The 16,529-nt window shown below is 35.6% G+C and overlaps 1 protein-coding gene across 1 annotated transcript; it reads left to right on the forward strand.

Moving 5' to 3' along the window:
• The first annotated feature begins 33 nt into the window (after positions 1–33).
• On the forward strand, positions 34–15,871 carry LOC105445638 (ZP domain-containing protein-like). The gene is made up of 10 exons (XM_030977277.1): positions 34–75; positions 7,885–7,938; positions 9,196–9,234; positions 9,595–9,648; positions 10,807–10,845; positions 11,458–11,636; positions 12,237–12,637; positions 13,151–13,247; positions 13,641–13,821; positions 14,571–15,871. The coding sequence occupies exons 6-10, from the start codon at positions 11,487–11,489 to the stop codon at positions 14,729–14,731; spliced, it is 990 nt and encodes a 329-aa protein (XP_030833137.1). The 5' UTR covers positions 34–75; positions 7,885–7,938; positions 9,196–9,234; positions 9,595–9,648; positions 10,807–10,845; positions 11,458–11,486; the 3' UTR covers positions 14,732–15,871.
• Positions 15,872–16,529: the final 658 nt, after the last annotated feature.

A 16,529-nucleotide genomic window follows, 5' to 3' on the forward strand; every position in this document is an offset into this window, starting at 1 on the left:
CGGGTACAACAAGGGCTACAGAGTTCACTTGTAATGATGGTGTCCTGTCTCCTGATACACTACCTACATGTTACGGTAAGATCAATGGTTTGTTAACTGTTTCTAAATGCTAGACTTTGCCTATGGATTAAATTGCTCACATACAATACGAAATTGGTAGATGTTAGTATGGTAATAATGACTGCTATGAGAGACATAGTTGTTTTTATACCCTCAAGGGGAGGTAACATGATCGTGCTATCGCCCCGAGGCGTGCCATTTGTGTTGTTAGATGCTGCTTGTAAGTGTCGGCTTGCATGGTGATGTAGATATACAGTAGGCTTGCGGGGCACCATATGAGAGAGAGGGGGAGGATTGAGGAGTCCTGAAAAAGGACTCTGACTCGGTAATCTTTCTTGAGGGTTTGTTAGTCCTGAAAAGGACTGTTGGTATAGTCTTGAAAAAGACTGTTTGTTATCTTTCTTAGCTTATAGTTCTAAGGAGAACCAGGCGCGGATCCAGGATTTCTTAGGGGGGGGGGGGGCATTTTTTATATTTTTGTTTTGCTTCCGAAAATTTGAAAATCGCGCCGGCCGATAATTCGCTCAAGGGGGGGGGGGGGGGAATTGACCACTCATTTTTTGGGCCCTCGAAAATTTGAAAAATCGCACCCCTTCCCCCCCCCCCCTCCCTTGAGCGCCAGAGGGGGGGGGGGAGGCCATCTCCAAAAAAGGTAAAATTAACGTGTTTTTACACTTTTTTTTTCAGGGGGCGGGCCCCCCTGGTCCGCCATTGCTTGAATTTCCATAATTTTATCGAGCGAATTCGTTTTCCCTGGTTGCCTGCCGTAGCAACAAATGGAATTAACAAAAGTCTTAACTCCGTTTCTTTGACAATCAGCCGTAGACGAAAGACTTCATGCATGGCTGATTGTCAACGAAACGGAGTTAAGTCTTTTGTCTATTCTGCTTGTTGCTACGGCAAGCAGCTAGTGAAAACGAATTCGCTTGATAAAATTAAGGAAATGCAAGCACTACTTTAAAGGGATAGTTGAGTTCTGTTTTCAGACCACAAATGCATTCAAAGTGCGTGGTAATCGCTTTTATTCTTATCTATGACATTTATAGCGCCCTTTTAGAACCTAAAATTGAACCTAAAATTAAAAATAACAATACATGAGCCGGCTAATTGTGGGTAATATAAGCAACACGAAAATGCCAACAAAAAAGCCAACATCGGCGTTGGCTGAAATACGACGTAAAAGGCGTTATTTCGTTTTTTTTCAACGTTTTTTTTTTTTAATTTTTCAAAATATCTAATATTCGTGGTGGTACACAAGCATTAGAAATTGTTGTTTCAGCCGTCTCTGAACCGAGTTTGATCAAACAAAGATGATTGTGTCATTTAAATATTATGTTCTTTCAAATTTGACACTCAGTTTTTCAATATCTCACACAAACAGTTATTTTGTGTAGCACCCTCTGCAACAGAACTCAACTATCCCTTTAAAGAGATGGTTCATTGAAATGTGGAAAATGGGCAAATTACACCTCTACAGATTGCTGAGAACATTAACCAAATGAGCAAAGTACTTTTAAAGCCCTCACTGTTGTGAGGAATAAATTAAATGCAATTTTGTTACCCTTTCCTGAACCCACTCACTAAGTGAATTGACGGCGTTATTTTACATGCGAAACTATGACGTCACAATATGAACAACCTACATCACACATTCGGGACAATGTTGGATACCCCCTCAGATATGGGTTAACGTTGTTTGTATATTTACCGCCAGTGGTGATATTTCCTCTTTTTTGGCATTTTGAATGAGATACACTGAATAGATGATACTTTCTACAAATGTTTGTTTGATTTTTATATTTTTTTCTGTTACGTTTGAGCATAAAAATCGGGAAAATAATCACATATTCTGAGGGCACCTCAGCGTGTATGTGTCTGATCTGGGAAGGCAAAGGACAGTTTGCATGCTGACCTAACGACTCTTTTGGAGTGAAATAGGCGACAAATTTACATGGAATTGTCCAGATATTCATTACAAAACATGTGTGATTAGGCTGATTAATTTACATTTTTGATAAATTAAGTCGTATAGCCTATAGGACCTGATAAACCAAGAGAAACAGATCAGTCCGGTTCGCGATTCACGGCTAGTTCGAGCGCCAGGCTACGGGCTAGGCTGGCTAGCAAGCTGCGCTAGATGTGATGCACGCATATAGAGGTCAGTGTATTGCACACATAGTACATGCACAAAGTACGTACGCACAGCTACCAGCTACGGGAAACTGGAACGCTACATCGACAATATATTCACTCGCTTTTTGGAAGTTATATACAATTTATCTAGACTAACGTCAGATTAAGAAACAAGACCATGCCATGGAGGAGCCTTCTGGAGTATACTCAAGTATGTTTTCGTCCATATTCATATTTCCAGTGGATTTTGATGAAGGTAAACAGCGTAATTAGTTATAAATGGGTACGGTACTCGAGAGTCAATGCAATACATGTGAATTGCACGCAAACTGTAACTCGCACCGTCGTCAATCGTTTCAGCTGAGCGGCCCGCTGTTCATATTGTGACGTCACTTCAAAAATCAGCTGACTTACGATGTTTTAGGGGCGTTGCGTGGGTTGATTTTTCGTCAAGTTCAATCAACTTTTATAAATTTCGCTCGAATGTACAAGTTACACAAATGTAATGATTTTACTCAGTGTAATTTTTCGATTGCAATGATACCAAATTCAGTCAAGTTTGAAATCAATAAACCATCTCTTTAAACAAGCAGAATCTTGTCATTCCTTGCTCATTTTACCTGATTGACGTTGTCATATGAAAGGGCAGACACTCAACTTTCTAGCAATGTGATTTTCTCTTTGAAATTCAGATACCGTCCGCCAAATGACTTTGTGGTTTCCTCTCCTCAAATTGATCTTAATCACTTATGCGTGAAATATGCATCATATGAGTTGAATCAAATGAAAGAGGAGGATCTAAGCTTTATGTGTCATTTATCAATTATTAATGTGACTAAGTTATAACAAAAACATCGCTAATTCTGGGTTCCGTTTTTTTGTGGGACGCACTGTATATAGCAGCGCACTTAATGAATTTATAACCTGAGAATGTATGAGCTAAGAGTATGTTATACAAAAATGGACTGTAAAAAGGGAGATATAAAGTGGAATGATTTGATGAAACGATAGAGAGAGAGAGAGAGAGAGAGAGAGAAGGGAAGAAATTGGGAGACAGGTGCCAGAATAAATACTCTGACGATTTGGTGATCTGGGAAGGCAGGTAATATGCCAACTCGTCATTATGCATCCCCCGATCCCCCCACCCCATTTGCAAATTTAATATATCTAACTTCATTTTAGTGATAATGGTTAATAATATTCAAGCAAGCAAAATAAAATAATAATTTAATTTTGCTCTCACGCAGTGTTCTGTACCATTTGGTACTAATTTCATTAAGTCCATGCTTTGTTCATAATATATGTGACTCGTTTGATATCTTAGCTACTCTTGGACCATTCAGTACTGACAACTTCAAAACTGACGAAGAGACATCTAGTAAGATTTCTATTTGCTATATCTTTTGAATTGAATTTGAATTTAATAACCACAACATATCACAATAATGAGAGTATAATGAACAATCATACAATACAAAGAATAACAAAACACGAATACATAAAGGAAGAGTAATGTTGATTGAACGGTAATGGTTTTAAAACGATATTTAGACATAGATATGAATACTATTTTGTACAAAATATACACATAATTATATGCATTGAAGTTGTTAATGGGAACTAGAAGGTAGCACATGTGCTAGTCGAGCCCAGTTCCATTCTTTGGCAAGATTCCTGTTTAAACGTATGCTTGTAAAATTTGTTTGATTTGAATTTACATAGATTATATATACAAAATAATATGATATCAAGTAACTTGTTTACATTTCTAAAAGAAAAAAGGTAAAGCGCTAAAGAATTATAATGAAAGATAACAAATCGTTAAATGAATACAATCATTGATATGTTCAAAATATGAAAAGGATGTATTAATACAAAAATAAGGCATAAAATCATGTGCGTAGATGCTCAAATCTCGTAAAAGCTTGAAGGCAGAAATAATCGTCAACAAACAAATGTATACACACCAGGGTAGATACGTATTCCTGCAAAATAATGATAAATGCACAATGATGTGCAATTCATTTTATAGTTCTCATTAATCGTATTCTCTAAAATAAGTTGGTTTTTTTAAAATCATATTGGGTTTGAAATTAAGCATGCATTTTTTCGGGTAAAATGATAGCCAACATTGAGTAAATTCTATCCAGCATTGGGTTGAATTTTAGCCAAAAAAACATGCATGTCTTTTTAAAAAATTACAATGGGTAAAATCTTTCCCGATTCTTTGTACAGTGTAATTAGAATGGAAAAGTATACCCCCCCCAAAAAAAAGGGAAACTTGGATTAGACAGTAAAAAAAAAAAGGAGAAGCTAGCTGCAGAGAGAAAATTTGTGGGGGCTTCCAAGAGACAAGACAAAGGGCAGTAGACTGTGTGTATAAGTGAGTGTGTATTGTATTGAAAATAATGAGTAAATGAACAAATTCCCAATGAAACATTCAAATTACTGACATCTACGATTGTACAGCGAATATACATGTACTTTCCAACCTTACTGACCATTTAATTAGTCATGTATTTCAAGCTTTAATCGGATTTCATTATGTCAACATGGGTGAATATCATAATAACTTATTACACATTTCATTGATTTATGCGTAATCAATTTTCCCCTTCCAGCTGGTCCACAACCCGACCCCACCACCTTCACCCCTGCAGGTAAGACGAATGATTGATATTATTAATCTTCGTCACGTGCATTGCGATGATTTCCTTAAAGCTCCTCTGCACTAGATTGGCCAGGAGGGATTAGACCTCCCTCCATGGTCACCGATAGGTGGTTATCTCATCAAATTAGCTCTCAATTAACTTAAGAAAAGGGGATCATAGGGGACCAGCGGTCACCGATCAGGCATTGTTTGCTATATAGAGGGCGTAAGGAGCTATAAATAATATTCAAGCAAGCAAAATAAAACAATAATTTAATTTGCTCTCACGCAGTGTTCTGTACCATTTGGTACTAATTTCATTAAGTCCATGCTTTGTTCATAATATATGTGACTCGTTTGATATTTCAGCTACTCTTGGACCATTCAGTACTGACAACTTCAAAACTGACGAAGAGACAACTAGTAAGATTTGTATTTTCAAATGATTTGCTATATCTTTTAAATTGAATTTGAATTTAATAACCACAACATATCACAATAATGAGAGTATAATGAACAATCATACAATGCAAAGAATAACAAAACACGAATACATAAAGGAAGAGTAATGTTGATTGAACGGTAATGGTTTTAAAACGATATTTAGACATAGATATGAATACTATTTTGTACAAAATATACACATAATTATATGCATTGAAGTTGTTAATGGGGACTAGAAGGTAGCACATGTGCTAGTCAAACCCAATTCCATTCTTTGGCAAGATTTTTGTTTAAACGTATGCTTGTAAAACTTGTTTGATTTGAATTTACATAGATTATATATACAAAATAATACAGTATCAAGTAACTTGTACAGTATCAAGTAACTTAAAGAAAAAAAGGTAAAGCGCTAAAGAATTATAATGAAAGATAACAAATCGTTAAATGAATACAATCATTGGAATGTTCAAAATATGAAAAGGATGTATTCATAAAAAATAAGACATAAAATCATGTGCGTAGATGCTCAAATCTTGTAAAAGCTTGAGGGCAGAAATAATCGTCAACAAACAAATGTATACACACCAGGGGTAGATACGTAGGCCTGCAAAAGAATGATAAATGCACAATGATGTGAAATTCATTTTATAGTTTTCATTAATCGTATTCTCTAAAATAAGTTGGGTTTTTTTTTCAATCATATTGGGTTTGAAATTAAGCATGCATTTTTTCGGGTAAAATGATATATTAACATTGGGTAAAGTCTATTAAACATTGGGTTGAATTTTAGCCAACAAACTTGCATGTCTTTTTAAAAAATTACGATGGGTAAAATCTTTCCCGATTCTGTGTACAGTGTAATTAGATTGGAAAAAAATACACCCCCCCCCCCCCCAAAAGAAAAAAAAGAAAGAAGGGAAACTTGGATTAGACAGTAAAAAAAAAAAAGGAGAAGCTAGCTGCAGAGAGAAAATTTGTGGGGGATTCAAAGAGACATGACAAAGGGCAGTAGACTGTGTGTATAAGTGAGTGTGTATTGTATTGAAAATAATGAGTAAATGAACAAGTTCCCAATGGAATATTCAAATTATTGACATCTACGATTTTACAGCGAATATACATGTATTTTCGAACCTTACTGACCATTTAATTAGTCTTGTATTTCAAGCTTTAATCGGATTATATTATGTCAACATGGGTGAATATCATAATAACTTATTACACAATTCATTGATTTATGCGTAATCAATTTTCCCCTTCCAGCTGGTCCGCAACCCGACCCCACCACCATCACCCCTGCAGGTAAGACAATTGATTGATATTATTAATCTTCGTCACGTGCATTGTGATGATTTCCTTAAAGCCCCTCTGCACTAGATTGGCCGGGAGGGATTAGACCTCCCTCCATGGTCACCGATAGGTGGTTATCTCATCAAATCAGCTCTCAATTAACATAAGAAAAGGGGGATCATAGGGGACCAGCGGTCATCGATCAGGCATTGTTTGCTATATAGAGGGCGTAAGGAGCTATAAGTAGTGCAGTGGGGCTTCAACTTACACTTCTGATATACTATCAGAAGATTTAGAATTAAGAAATAAGATTAACAATTCCGACATCAACTGGCGAATGATAAGGTTTGATCAAAGCGCCTAAAATGTATCATTATCTCTAAAGGCAATGATGGTTAGAAGGGGGAGGTACTTTCCCCCGAGCTGTAATCGGAATTTAAATTCAAATTCAAATTTTTATTTTTTATTTCAATCTGAATTTTCTCCGATATCCACTAACATCATCCACAGGAGATTTTGTGTAGCGCCCTCTGCAACAAAAATCAACTATCCCTTTAAACAAACAGAATCTTGTCATTCCTTGCTCATTTTTCCTGATTGACGTTGTCATATGAAAGGGCAGAAACTCAACTTTCTAGCAATGTGATTTTCTCTTTGAAATTCAGATAACGTCCGCCAAATGACTTTGTGGTTTCCTCTCCTCAAATTGATCTTAATCACTCATGCGTGAAATATGCATCATATGAGTTGAATCACATGAAAGAGGAGGATCTAAGCTTATGTGTCATTTATTAATTATTAATGTGACCAAGTTATGATAAAAAAATCGCTAATTCTGGGTTTCGTTTTTTCTGGGACGAACTGTATACTGAATAGCAGCGCACTTAATGAATTTATAACCTGAGAATGTATGAGCTAGGAGTATGTTATACAAAAGTGGACTGTAAAGAGGGAGATATGAGGTGGAATTATTTGATGAAACGATAGAGAAAGAGAAAGAGAGAGAGAGAGAGAGAGAGAAGGGAAGAAATTGGGAGACAGGTGCCAGAATAAATACTCTGACGATTTGGTGATCAGGGAAGGCAGGTAATATGCCAACTCGTCATTATGCATCCCCCGATCCCCCCATCCCATTTGCAAATTTAATATATCTAACTTCATGTTAGTGATAATGTTTAATAATATTCAAGCAAGCAAAATAAAATGATAATTCAATTTGCTCTCACGCAGTGTTCTGTACCATGTGGTACTAATTTCATTAAGTCCATGCTTTGTTCATAATATATGTGACTCGTTTGATATTTCAGCTACTCTAGGACCATTCAGTACTGACAACTTCAAAACTGACGAAGAGACAACTAGTAAGATTTGTATTTTCAAATGATTTGCTATATCTTTTAAATTGAATTTGAATTTAATAACCACAACATATCACAATAATGAGAGTATAATGAACAATCATACAATGCAAAGAATAACAAAACACGAATACATAAAGGAAGAGTAATGTTGATTGAACAGTAATGGTTTTAAAACGATATTTAGACATAGATATAAATACTTTTTTGTACAAAATATACACATAATCATATGCATTGAAGTTGTTAATGGGGACTAGAAGTTAGCACATGTGCTAGTCGAGCCCAGTTCCATTCTTTGGCAAGATTCTTGTTTAAACGTATGCTTGTAAAACTTGTTTGATTTGTATTTACATAGATTATATATACAAAATAATACAGTATCAAGTAACTTGTTTACATTTCTTAAAGAAAAAAAGGTAAAGCGCTAAAGAATTATAATGAAAGATAACAAATCGTTAAATGAATACAATCATTGGAATGTTCAAAATATGAAAAGGATGCATTGATAAAAAATAAGACATAAAATCATGTGCGTAGATGCTCAAATCTTGTAAAAGCTTGAGGGCAGAAATAATCGTCAACAAACAAATGTATACACACCAGGGGTAGATACATAGGCCTGCAAAATAATGATAAATGCACAATGATGTGCAATTCATTTTATAGTTCTCATTAATCGTATTCTCTAAAATAAGTTGGGTTTTTTTCAATCATATTGGGTTTGAAATTAAGCATGCATTTTTTCGGGTAAAATGGTAGCCAACATTGGGTAAATTCTATCCAACATTGGGTTGAATTTTAGCCAACAAACTTGCATGTCTTTTAAAAAAATTACAATGGGTAAAATCTTTCCCGATTCTTTGTACAGTGTAATAAGATTGGAAAAAGATACCCCCCCCCCAAAAAAAAAGGGAAACTTGGATTAGACAGTAAAAAAAAAGAGGAGAAGCTAGCTGCAGAGATAAAATGTGTGGGGGCTTACAAGAGACAAGACAAAGGGCAGTAAACTGTGTGTATAAGTGAGTATGTATTGTATTGAAAATAATGAGTAAATGAAAAAGTTCCCAATGGAAGATTCAAATTACTGACATCTACGATTGTACAGCGAATATACATGTACATTCCAACCTTACTGACCATTTAATTAGTCATGTATTTCAAGCTTTAATCGGATTTCATTATGTCAACATGGGTGAATATCATAATAACTTATTACACAATTCATTAATTTATGCCTAATCAATTTTACCTTTCCAGCTGCTCCACAACCCGACCCCACCACCTTCACCCCTGCAGGTAAGACAAATGATTGATATTATTAATCTTCGTCACGTGCATTGCGATGATTTCCTTAAAGCTCCTCTGCACTAGATTGGCCAGGAGGGATTAGACCTCCCTCCATGGTCACCAATAAGTGGTTATCTCATCACATTAGCTCTCAATTAACATAAGAAAAGGGGGATCATAGGGGACCAGCGGTCACCGATCAGGCATTGTTTGCTATATAGAGGGCGTAAGGAGCTATAAATAATATTCAAACAAGCAAAATAAAATAATAATTTAATTTGCTCTCACGCAGTGTTCTGTACCATTTGGTCATAATTTCATTAAGTCCATGCTTTGTTCATAATATATGTGACTCGTTTGACATTTCAGCTACTCTTGGACCATTCAGTACTGACAACTTCAAAACTGACAAAGAGACATCTAGTAAGATTTCTATTTGCTATAACTTTTGAATTGAATTTGAATTTAATAACCACAACATATCACAATAATGAGAGTATAATGAACAATCATACAATGCAAAGAATAACGATACACGAATACATAAAGGAAGAGTAATGTTGATTGAATAATAATGGTTTTAAAACGATATTTAGACATAGATATGAATACTATTTTGTACAAAATATACACATAAATATATGCATTGAAGTTGTTAATGGGGACTAGAAGTTAGCACATGTGCTAGTCGAGCCCAGTTCAATTCTTTGGCAAGATTCTTGTTTAAACGTATGCTTGTAAAACTTGTTTGATTTGTATTTACATAGATTATATATACAAAATAATACAGTATCAAGTAACTTGTTTACATTTCTAAAAGAAAAAAAGGTAAAGCGCTAAAGAATTATAATGAAAGATAACAAATCGTTAAATGAATACAATCATTGGTATGTTCAAAATATGAAAAGAATGTATTAATGCAAAATAAGGCATAACATCATGTGCGTAGATGCTAAAATCTTGTAAAAGCTTGAGGGCAGAAATAATCGTCAACAAACAAATGTATACACACCAGGGGTAGATACATAGGCCTGCAAAATAATGATAAATGCACAATGATGTGCAATTCATTTTATAGTTCTCATTAATCGTATTCTCTAAAATAAGTTTTTTTTTTTTTTAAATCATATTGATTTTGAAATTAAGCATGCATTTTTTTGGGTAAAATGATAGCCAACATTGGGTTGAATTTTAGCCAACAAACATGCAGGTCTTTTTAAAAAATTACAATGGGTAAAATCTTTCCCGATTCTTTGTACAGTGTAATTAGATTGGAAAAAGATAACCCCCCCCCCCCCAAAAAAAAAAGGAAACTTGGATTAGACAGTAAAAAAAAGGGGGGAGAAGCTAGCTGCAGAGAGAAACTTTGTGGGGGCTTACAAGAGACAAGACAAAGGGCAGTAGACTGTGTGTATAAGTGAGTGTGTATTGTATTGAAAATAATGAGTAAATGAACAAGTTCCCAATGGAAGATTCAAATTACTGACATCTACGATTGTACAGCGAATATACATGGGTGAATATCATAATAACTTATTACACAATTCATTAATTTATGCCTAATCAATTTTCCCCTTCCAGTTGGTCCACAACCCGACCCCACCACCTTCACCCCTGCAGGTAAGACGAATGATTGATATTATTAATCTTCGTCACGTGCATTCGTCATCGGCAGCCTAGCATAGCCGGGTAATGTTGGAGCGCCTTGAGGACCTTTGCAAGATCGATACGTGCGCCATATAAGAATCCAATATTATTATTATCATTATTGTTATTATTGTGATGATTTCCTTAAAGCCCCTCTACACTAGATTGGCCAGCAGGGATTATACCTCCCTTCATGGTCACCGATAGGTGGTTATCTCATCAAATCAGCTCTCAATTAACATAAGAAAAAGGGGATCATAGGGGACCAGCGGTCACAGATCAGGCACTGTTTGCTATATAGAGGGCGTAAGGAGCTATAAGTAGTGCAGTGGGGCTTCAACTTAAACTTCTGATATACTATCAGAAGATTTAGAATTAATATAAGATTTACAATTCCGACATCAACTGGCGAATGATAAGGTTTGATCGAAGCGCCTAAAACGTATCATTATCTCTATAGGCAGTGATGGTTAGAAGGGGGAGGTATTTTTCCCCGTGCTGTAATTGGAATTTAAATTCAAATTCAAATTCAAATTTTTTATTTCAATTTGAATTTTCTCCGATGACCACCAACATCATCCACAGGAGCCAGCGTATCTTGTGGGAGCACGACCATGACGGTTCTCCTCGACCGAGCCCTGCTCGAGAATAACGGTGATGCCACTGACGTCCACTACGAAGACCAGAGTTGTGTCGGGTACGACTACACCGGAAGTCGCATAGCCGTAACCACCAGATATGACGACTGTGATACTGTGTCGGAGGTAAGAAAGGATTCTTAATAACCTGCCCTGTAATGTTAGGACAATCTCATCAAACTTGTGATGTGGGGGGAGCCGGGGGAGAGGCGGGTATCAGAGGGAGAAATGCAGAAGATGGAAATGGTAGTATAGCAGTACGTTTGCATTCCAGAGAACATGTAGGAAACGGTTGCGTATAAATTACCATATTTCAGTAATCAGAGGGGGGGGGGATGTGGTTTGTTTTCTAATTGGTATCTGGACGACCCGCGTGTTGTACGTTATACTGCAAATAAAATTGTATATATTTTCTTTGACCTACAAACGGGGATGGGGGAACAATACCGGCTTTAGTTGAAATGTTTTGCCCTTCCTGAAGCCACTGCCTGGATACGTCACTACTTAGACTCTAAACGCTGCACATGAACAACGCAATATTGTACTGTCCTGTTTCCGAGGACAGGGGGGCAGTTTTCCCTTATTAATTTAATACGATTATTGAGCGAAAACAATTTTATGTGTTCCCTTGCCAGATTATTGAAAGGCCCTATATCGACATTATTGGCTATTGCCAACTCAATCTAACTTGATATTTTTGTCATCTTTTCCCAATTTTTCTGAAAGCAAACTGCTGATGTCATCAAGTACTCCAACGTCGTGACGTACTTCAAACCGACGGGTGAAAACGGATCGCTGATCACGCGTGATTTCCGCCTCAAGATCCCCGTCACTTGCGAGATCAAACGCCGCAGTCTACTCGGTAGCTCCTTCAAGCCCAAACTCGGCATCGTGAGCTTCAGCGAGACTGGTTACGGTAACTTCTCGCTCACCCTCGACCGCTACTCCGACATCTCCTTCACCTCGCCGGCACCCGACCCAGACTCGCTGGTGTATCTCGGGGAGACGCTGTTCTTCGGGGTGACCCTAGACGCGGTTTCTGACCTGACGTTGTTTCTTGACCGCTGCTGGGCAACGCCCGATGTCTACCCTATGAACCCGATCGAATTTACGTTCGTAAAAGATGGGTTAGTATATAAGTCTTGAAGTCAGTGTTTTCTTCTTCTTTTGTTTTTTTCTTCATTTTGTTTTCTTTCTTTTTTTGTGGTTTTATTGAAGAGGTAGGTTTAGATTGTTTGAAATTGTGACCATACAACGTCTAGAAGACGTTCTCTGGTAGGATAAACAACCTACCATTCAATTTTAGTCTCTATTTTTATCTTCTTTCCATTTTCATAATCTTCTCCTTATTTTGTTTTCAATTTCCAGTCATCATTCCGATTTCTACTTCTTTTTACATAATATTTCTAAATAAAGTTGGCCTTTTAAAAAATAAATAAAGTTCCCTGATTCTTCCTCTTCCTCTTTCGAAAATGGCATCTATTTTTTCTGTGCTGTATTAATTTCTACTCCTGATTCTCTGTAGTTATTATTTTCATTTAAAGAAAAAATAAATTATCAGTCCCTTTCGGTAATTCTTACATGTGTTTTTTATTAGTTGCATGCTTTAATTTTGAATTCTATTCTTTTTTTTTTCACAGATGCGGGCTGGATCCTACCGTAGGCTTTCATGATATACAGCGTTTAATTAAGGGATTCTCTATCGATGCTTTTGCTTTCATTGGCGAATATTCAGAGGTAAGAATACGAATCATATCTAATCCGGAATTTATTAACCGGCTGGCTGATTCGCCGATATTGCTCCTTACCACCACCCCCCCCCCCCCCCCCACCCCCTCTCCCGCTTATTCACCGGCAGGCTGATTCGCCGGTAAATATTTTCTTACGAATTCGACAAAAAAACACCTCCCCTTAAATAATCCTGGATACGCTCTTGATTGCAACAATAATAGTCCAATATATGCACTATAGTAAACCATAGCCACTAATTATAAAAAGAGCTTTCATATACATGATGTGTATTAATGCATTATGAAAAAGAAAACAATTATTGGTAGAAATAATATGAATAAAAGCTGTATTTTCATGATTGACAATTAAAACTGTAACTTTTGATCGCCTATCATACAGGTATACCTTCATTGTGACGTGCTTGTGTGTGATACCGACCCCGCATCCCGCTGCTCACAGGGTTGTGTAACCAGGGCCAAACGTAGCGCAGCCGGGCAGCCTCGGGGTTCGAGCTCCAAGCCACACACCATCTCTAACGGACCCATGTCTGATCAAGTTGCTGTTGGTTCAAGCTCAATGAGTGAGTTGCACTCGAAAAGAGTGGCGTTGATAACACTATCAGAACAGTGTTATGATTGGCTTCTAAACAACAAAGCACACCTCCCCCCCCCCCCCCAAAAAAAAATAAAAATAAATAAATAAATAAATAAAAAATAAAAATAAAAATAAAATAAAATAAATAAATAAATAAATAAATAAATAATAATAATAATGATAATAATAATAATAATAATAATAATAATAATGATAATAATAATAATAATAATAATAATAATAATAATGATAATAATAATAATAATAGTAAATAAATATTTTTAAAAAAATTTAAAAAAATATATATATAATATAAATACAAAAATCAAATAAAGAGGGGGGACGGGAAATGGGAAAAGAGAAAGGCAATTTCATAAAAATGGATATTGTTACAAAAAAAAGAACAGTAACCAGGTCTAACTGATAATCAGTTTTTTCCTTTTTCTAATATACTACAGTAAATTACTGTATTAACAAAATATGGTAACGTAACAGAATCTCTTAATAGTTTTGTTGAAATAGCGCAACCTTCGTGTCCAAATTTAAACTATGAAATTAATGTCAAACAACAATCATCGTCTCTACGTTAACACGTATTGCTGTCATTTTCTATTAGCACTCGTTCAGAAATGTACGGAACGAAAGAGAACTCATTTACGAACATTCAGAGTGGAGGAGAATAAAAACTGTTACTTAAAAAGCACCAAGTTTACTAATTGTTTTGCTCTCCTCCAGACACATCATGGTTGGCGAACCCATTTAACATGATGCTGGTGGCAGCCGCTGGTTTCTTCATCACCATGGTTGCTATGGTAACGGTGAAAAAGTTGAGATCACATACGAAAGCCTCCAAAGGATACAGCCGTCTGCAGACTGAGGGTGAAATCGAAGCTTAGAAAGAGGAGAAGAAAGAAGAACGTGGAGAAGGGGGAGGAGGAGATGAAAGAAGAAGACGAATGAGACATAAAGTTTGTGACGACACAAGCTTTTCTGGTCATTTATTCAATATCTCACAAATGGCATATATCTCGAATATATCATGCATATCATTATAGAGTAATATGGAATTTATAATTCGTTTGTTGAAACAAATATATGATCATGATTATATACATAATTATTTCGAAAATAAAAAAGAGACGTTCCTTTTCAGTTAACCTCTAGCTTTTTATAAAGACAACTTTTATGAGTACGTCGATGATAGTGACACTTCTGGCTATGAAATTATTACAAACGATTGTAAATGCTCAAGTTGGTACACCTCCTGCAAGAAGGTGGAAACTTATAACTGAAAATTAAACTCGGTAAAATGTGTTGATGTTTATACTGTTCTCTAATGCGTTCCAGATGAAGTTCAAGAAAAAGCCGATTGAGCAATGTATTTTTGCATTTATTGTAGGCCTACTTCTCATTTTTGATTTATTCTAATTTTTGGTATACTGTACAGTAATGTATTAAAATGATTTTGAATCTCTTTATCCTATCCTACCACTATGTATCCCTTCTTCTTTCCCATACTTTTCCCCATATTCTCTCTCTCTCTCTCTCTCTCTCTCTCTCTCTCGTTCTCTGTCTTTCTCTAGCTACTTCTTATTCCCTCGCTCTCTAGTACCATCTTTCTCACCACTTTTTGACACTGTTTTACTGCATCTATACGCTTTTTTTTCGACGCCGATGAAAAAAAAGTTCTATGCCATGATGTTTATTTTCCTTTTCATTGCTCCATTTGGTAGGATGCTGCCATTGCAATTATCAGTCTGCTATTGAATTGTGCTAAGAGTGACTGCAATATCGACGTTGAATAAAAAACAATTGTTATTATCCAAAAAGGCCTACATATTAAATATGACATTAAATTTCTTTCAAAGAAAGCGATGTATGAAGATATTTTTTTTCTTCTAAATTTGGTAATCTGTTTTCGCCTTTTGTAATCGTTTCATCATTATGTGAAAATATCTCACTGGAAAATAAAATGTATCCGAATTGATGATTAAAGAGACGTCGTTCAATGTGTGCATGTGAGAATGATTGTTTAACAGCTGTGTCACTTAGACTCCTTATTTATTTCCTATGAAGAAAAAACAAAACAAAACAAAAACAATTAAAGAACAAACAATAACTTTCAAGCAAGATTATTGTTCATGGTTATAGTTTCTTTAATTAATTTGATTTATTTTCTTCTGAATACCATATAAATATAAACAATGTTCGGTAACTTAACCAACATCAAATTCTAAGAAATACTTTCTGACAAGCAATCATAGATAAAATTATTATAGAAAAAATGAAAAGAAAGATAAAATATCAAATTATCATATTTCATAAAACTTTATGAATAAGGCCTTAAAAAAAGATGTTGTATTGCCCTTTGCGACCTACCCAAAAATGTTGAAATCTACGGTCGGCTTTTTTTTAAACCATGTTTTAGTAAAAAAAATGTATCAAAGCATTATAAACTGAGAAATATCAGCCCAAACAGGGAGTTTTTAAAAAAAGTTTTTAAAAAATAAAAATCCGACCGACCGACCCATGTTTTGGCACCTAAAGAGCAATACAACATCTTTTTTTGTAGGCCTTATTTGAGAAAGAAAGACTGCAATTGTAAGCAAATTGCTTGGAAATATGACAGCCCAAAACAAATTGTATTGATTAGTTGAACATATATTTATTGAGCAGAATGGAAAATATTGTGAT

Source organism: Strongylocentrotus purpuratus, unplaced genomic scaffold, assembly GCF_000002235.5.
Source record: "Strongylocentrotus purpuratus isolate Spur 01 unplaced genomic scaffold, Spur_5.0 spur5_scaffold_9, whole genome shotgun sequence".
Lineage (NCBI taxonomy): Eukaryota > Metazoa > Echinodermata > Echinoidea > Camarodonta > Strongylocentrotidae > Strongylocentrotus > Strongylocentrotus purpuratus.